At 40.2% G+C, this 6,255-nt stretch overlaps 1 protein-coding gene across 1 annotated transcript in view; it reads right to left on the bottom strand.

Moving 5' to 3' along the window:
* Nucleotides 1-2,462: 2,462 nt before the first annotated feature.
* Nucleotides 2,463-6,255, bottom strand: part of CUNH4orf19 (chromosome unknown C4orf19 homolog) — a 38,893-nt gene continuing 35,100 nt past the window's right edge. The window contains exons 5-6 of the mRNA XM_005415449.3: nt 4,410-4,457; nt 2,463-3,405 (exon numbers count right to left, since the gene is read on the bottom strand). Of these exons, the coding sequence (XP_005415506.3) occupies nt 2,463-3,405; nt 4,410-4,441 (975 nt within the window). The 5' untranslated portion in view covers nt 4,442-4,457. The remainder of the gene's footprint in view (nt 3,406-4,409; nt 4,458-6,255) is intronic.

Genomic DNA, 6,255 nt, shown 5'->3' with positions numbered 1-6,255 from the left:
TTTTTTTTTTTTTTTTTTTTTTTTTTTTTTTGGGGGGTTTTTTTTTTTTTTTTTTTTTTTTTTTTAAATTTAAAAACTGCACTGGGACTTTAAACTTAGCAGGTAAAAGAAGTCTGAATGTTGGTGTTACCTCACAGGTTTATTTTATGGAAGCTTTCTATGTGATGTAGGTTTGAGATATGCAGATGCCCAACTTTTTTTTTTCTTTTTTTATTCTCTGAGAGAACCCTGAGCAGTTATTTCCAATGCAGTGAATAGAGTTGCTTTATGCTGGGTTTTGCCTCTTGTATTTGTGACAATGAGAGCTTGGGCTACAAGACGTGCACTGTCTGTGGCTCAGCTGCTCTCATGCAGAGGGTGACCCATGGTTGCTGGCAGTTCCCCTGGAAGAGTTGATTGGTTTAAGTTAGCTGGGCTCTCCTCTAATATGTTTTAATGCTTGGAGAGCAAGGTGAGAAACTTGCTGTGATTTGCACTTGAAGTTTGAGCTGGAGCTCAGAAAAATTGAAATGAGTGGATATTGAAAAAAATCAGGTAAGTTTTCTGGGGTGTTTGTGGCATTTCTTTCTTTAACTTCTTTTTACTTGAATTGTTTTTCATGGTTCATGTCCTGCTGCCCCAGCCGGGGTGTGGGGCAGCCCCAGCACAGGCATCTTGGGCAGGGCCCGTGGCTGGGCTGGCAGGTCTGACCCTCGGTGGGTGAATGGGCTCCTGGGCCCCTGGCAGGGCAGGGGGAGCCCTGGGCTGGTGGGCAGGGACAGTCAGGACTGGTGGCACTGAGCATAACTCATTATTGGCAATGTGCTGGCACTTCCATTGACTCTCAGAATTGTAGTCTTAGAAAGACAAATGGGTCTGTAAAACTTGTATGCATTCAGGAGAAAGCTTAGAAGGGCCTATTAAAATAGGAAAGTGGTAGAGAAGTCAACAGTACTACAATACTTTAAAACCATATAAAGCTTTTTTATTTCACAGATACAATGTTGTGACTCTTGCCTGTGGCTGGATATAGTTCTCTAGAAGCTGAGACTTGAGGTTGTTTTAATTACTCCCAGGTACTCCTGGGTACCATAAGTGCTCCTAGGTATCCATCCTACTCGTTAATGTTTTGAGAAATCAACATCAGCGTATACTGTAGGCAAATACATTGTTGGTGCTTTTCGTGTATCTAATGAGGGCTATATCTTATTGAACTTCTTAAATGTAACTTTTATATTCAGAAAAAGCATAAAGTACAAAAGCCAACAGATTATTTTTCATATGGTTAAAAAATTTATTAGGAGTTTATAACAAAAACTTGGAAACCACAAAATTTCAGTATAAAATGTTAAGCACTTTCTACTTCAACCATACTTTTCCTGAATTGGCAGCGCCAAATTGGTCTCTACCTCCTTTTTTCCCCTCCCATTAGAAATGCAAGAATGCAACTGTTTTCAGATCTTATTCTTAATCCAGTTTGGAAGCTTGGTCCCTTTTCTGGTGTAAATTTAGGTACTACAGCAGAGCGAAGGAGGAGTCCATATTGGCTCCTGCTGTTTTCATATAAATAAAACACATCTTGCTAGGGATGTTTGAGACATAATCTGTTTGAAAACTGTTGTTAAGACAGGTGACATGCACCTGGAAAATTTAGTGGAATTCAGAGGTTTCAGGCTGTCATTTTACAATAGTTTTAATCTATTCAAACTGGTAGGGAATGAGTTTTGATCTCTCTGGCCTCTCTGGCAGTGTGTGTGAAGTTCTAACATGACCTACTTTAGCACATTAAACCAACAGAAATTACCCACTCTCCTGGATTTGGCTGGGCTTCTGCGGTTTTAAGGAACTGAAGCAGCAACACTTGGGGTATCAAACGCAGTTGAGGGAGAGGTGTGTGGGGAAAAATTGTTATCATTCCAGTGCCAGGTGCACATGCACAGATTTAAGCTTAATCCATAATAAAACCATAGCCACAGTAAAATTTGGTCCAAGCTGCCCTGCCTTCCCTGTTTCATGTTTCAGTAGGTCATAGAACTTCGGCTTGTTTATGTAGTTTTTTTCTGCTAATAATGAAAATATGTGGTTTCTAACTCCATGGCTTCAATAGTCCTATTTTAAATAATGGGAGTTTTGTGAACCTGGAACATGCAGTTTGCACAAACCTTCATGAGGAAAAAAAGGAAACACTTGCATGAGTGCAGATGAGATGGGCGTACAACTGAATATTCTGTGTGGAAGAAATGATGCTTTGCCCTCCTGTTTGGGCCAATAGACAAGGGTATTACCATTAGTCAAGGGAGCTCTTCTGTACCTTGGGCAGTAGAAATTAAAAGGCTGTATAAAACAGCTGAAGGGACCCAGGTTTAGTCCCAACTCCTTTTATATAAGCTGTTCATAACAGCTCTCAATGTGTGCTGTATATCTGTTCATGTTGATCCAGAAATGACATCTGGATCTTACCCAGTGTGTTAGAAAGAAACCATCTAGTACTCGTCATCATCTTCCACGTCTTCTCCTGCTGTTGCAGCTTCCAGTGCAGCCAGAGCTGCTGCAACTTCTGCATCTTCCTCCTCAATTCCTCCATTGACATCTTTGTGGTTGGTGTGTGTGGGTGCCTGTGGGACTTTGGTAACAGCCACTGCAGTGATGCTGCCAGTAAGGCTCTCACTCAAACTTGCAGAGTCAGTTTTAAAAGGTTCAATACTGCTCTCTTTCACAGCCCAGGGTGGGATTGCATGAATGTCCTGGTCCTGTATTGCTGAACTACCAGTGTTTTGGTCTGAATGTGTGCAATTGACTGAAAAGCTGTCTTTTTCAACATAGTTCCCAGTTTGATTGCCATTTTGAGGATAATCAATGTCTGGCAGTCTTATGGTATTGTTTTCTGTTTCCAGTATTGAGTTTCCTTTGAGAAAGATGCTGTCTCCTGCAGACTGGGAGTCTGGAATACTGTTAGGCACATTGCTGGCTGCCTTACTCTGACTGCCTGTCTCTAGGTCAAGCTCTTGTCCAGACCTATTTGACTCGGTGTAAAAGTCTCTGTTGCTGGTTGGAGAAGCCTCTGACTGGCTGGAGGTTCCCTTTTCACTGGATTCTTTCACTGGGCTTGTGTTGGGGTTGAGCATGGAGTGCTGAGCACAGGAGCTGCCACCATTGACTGCAACATCAAGCTTTGCAGCACACTTTACAAGGCCATCCTCTTGAGAATCATTGCCTCTGTGATTCCAGAGAGTTTCTGTTGTACTATTCACTGGATTTTTATTTTCTGTTTTGTTTATCTCATCCTGCTGGAGTTCATTTTTGGGCTCTTCATTTTCACTGTTCTCTCTGAATTTTGATTTATTGCTGCCTTGTTCCTTGTGTTTATAGCTGTTTACTTCATGAATACATCCAGATGATTGTACTTCTTCTGGATCAAAGATATAGCTGGAGTAAGAAAAATGGTAAAGGAAATGTTACTTATGATATTAATATAATTAGTAAAAAAGATTAAGATTAGTAAAAAAGATTCCTTTTTAGGCTGAAGGTCTTGAGGAAGGAGTGTCACTGAACTTTACCTTGGGTCCTGAGAATGAGTTAAACCAAATGGAAATGCTGAATATGGAGGATGTTGGAGAACTGTATGCTACTCATTGCATGTTTCCAGCCTTATTTTTTATTTTCTCTGGGGAGCTGATTAGCCAATGAGTAGTCATAACATGGATTATAAATTAATATATCCTCATACAGTTGCTAAAATATCTTCCATTTTTTCCTGGTGTTCTTCTTTCAAGTCTTTTGTCCTTTTTTTCCCCCTCCTGAATAATTTTCTTCCTCTCTCTCTATATTTTCCTTGACTTGTCTCTCCCAGGGCCTCTCTCTTTTCTTTATCTTTCTTTTTTCTCTCATAGTACTGTTTTCTCCCCAGTTCCTTACCTGTTCTACAGAAGTGGCCAAGGGGCAGCAGTAACCCTCAAGTGGGGCTGAAATGTGATCTTTGTAAAGCTAGCTAGTTCTCCTCTCTAGGGAGACTTTTAATATGGGAATTCTTCCCCAGCTAACTACATTTAACAGCTATGATGGAAGCAAGGAACTGTTCATTTCCATTGCTGGAGAGAAGGGAGGATCTGACATAGTGTGAGCTCCTTCCTTGTTCTGCTGAATTGGGGGAAGCCCATGCTACTTAAATTAGAAAAAAATTTACTAAGTAAGAGTTTTCAGTGCAATACAATTCCTTTTGTGGGATAGGAATTATAGAAGTGGACCTTAATTACAGTAAATTAAAAGGACTTTAATAGGAAATCTGTATGCCTATACCTAAAGATGCTGTAGACTTTGAAAAAACTCCGACCTTTTACAGTGGTTAATTAAAGCAATAGGTGTGGGGAGCACAGACACATGGTTTAATGCTGTTCTTTTATTCAGTTTAAGAAACTCTTGTTCTATTGTACCTTTGTATCATTTTGCAGCACCTGCACCCCATCTGGATTTTCCTTAATCTGAAAAGAGAGAAAGGGAGGGCAAGGGAGAGACAGAGTGAGTGAAGCATTATGAAATTAAAATATGAGCAACTGCTTTGAAAATAATGCTCATGTTTAGAAGGGTTTGTTAGCTAAAAACAAAGATGTCTACACAAGCATGGATGGAGTACTGTTCAAGGTCTTTGTAGGTTGTTGTTGTGCATTGGCAATGGTCTTTAATTGGGGAAAAATCTGGGGAGGAATTTAACAATTCTTAGATAGTGATGTTCTTCCAGAATAGTTTCCTAAGCAATTTTATGATTGGGAGAATTGTAAGTCAGTGTATTGGGTGTGAGTTGTTGGTTTGTTCTTTGGTTGGGCTTTCTTTTCCTTTTTTTTTTTTTCTTCTTGACACCTGTTGGTAAAGTTCTCTACCATGAATTTGCCCAGCTGTTTTTTGAAACAGTAAACTGCTAGCATCTACCACATCCTTTAACCAGTAATTTCACAGACCAGCCTTGTCTGTGTGAGGAATCACCTGCTTTTGTTTGACTTGAACCTGTTCTTTACTAGTAGTATTTGGTGCCTTGTAGTTCTTGTATTAGAAGAAGTAGTGACCATCATGTCCAATTGTCACCATAGGATAGGTCCTGTATTGTCCCCTCAGTGCTCATCTATTTAAATATTACTCGTACTGGCATTGTTTTGCCCCTGTAAACTGTCCTCGTGGTGTTCTCGGAGTCTTTTTGCATTTTAACTTCCTATTAAGTGTGGGAGCTACAAATGCAGAGTTCTCAAGGTGTTTGAAACCTGAAAGAAGCAGATTTATTCTTTCCTAATGTCTTCTTGTTTCCATTCACTTGACTCTGTGCCATCCACTGAGCACTGAGGTGACATTTTTGTGGAACTTTCTCTTAGTGAGGCACAGATAAATTCCTGGAATGGTCATTTTGTTATAAGCAGTATGTTGTACCTCCATTTTACTACAGTAAAATTCCAGAGTTTCACTAGAACTAGCGGACTGTCTGTGTTTTGCCTATACTATTGCTTGACCCAGTGAGATGCTAAGAACTATCTATTATATGGTTCTTATGCCAAAGTCTTCTATTATGAGAAGAAATGGACCCTTGAGAACATTCCTGTTCTGAACCCAAACTGGTGTCCTAGATCTGGACATACAAAACCCCTAAAACACGTGATGTTCCTTATGGGTGGTAGCTATCTTGTTTCAAGTTAAGTCAGGGCAGATTTAATATGTTTTGTCCATTGTTATTCAGGCTCTTTCTTGCTCTCTTGAGATTCTCTACAAACTCACCTACTTTTGCCAATGCCTAAGGACAGTGGCTCACTTCCCATAAAACAGAAATTGATGAAGCAAGGTCAAAGTATTTTCTGGAGTAATTTATTTACAAAACATCCAAAGAAAGTAGTATTGATTTATTCTCCTCAGGCATGGCTTGAACTGCACACTGGCAATTATGCTAGCAGAAATGTAAATCCAAACAGTTCCCCTCTAAAATCTGAGTACTTCTGGTGTTAGCACTGAACTAAATACCTGATGTCAGATTTCTTATTCTTGGAGCCTCTGATGGCCTACAGTCATGCAGCAGCTGGTTTTATCCTAGGGTATTGCTGCTCATACCTGTGCTTTTTGTCTTTGTGTACATGCAAACTGTTCTGAAGCAGAAATTTCTATCGGGAGTAGCCAGCTTGATGTAGCTGAGTGCTTGTTGGAATGGCTTTCAAGGCAGCTGCTTCTCTTCCTGAATTGCAGACTCCCTTCCACATCTCTGCAGACTGTGTACTGTGTATTCTCACCCCACATACCTCAGCAGCA

Source organism: Geospiza fortis, unplaced genomic scaffold, assembly GCF_000277835.1.
Source record: "Geospiza fortis unplaced genomic scaffold, GeoFor_1.0 scaffold40, whole genome shotgun sequence".
NCBI lineage: Eukaryota > Metazoa > Chordata > Aves > Passeriformes > Thraupidae > Geospiza > Geospiza fortis.
Note: the sequence above shows the minus strand (reverse complement) of the source record. Positions and strands in the feature narration are given on the sequence as shown.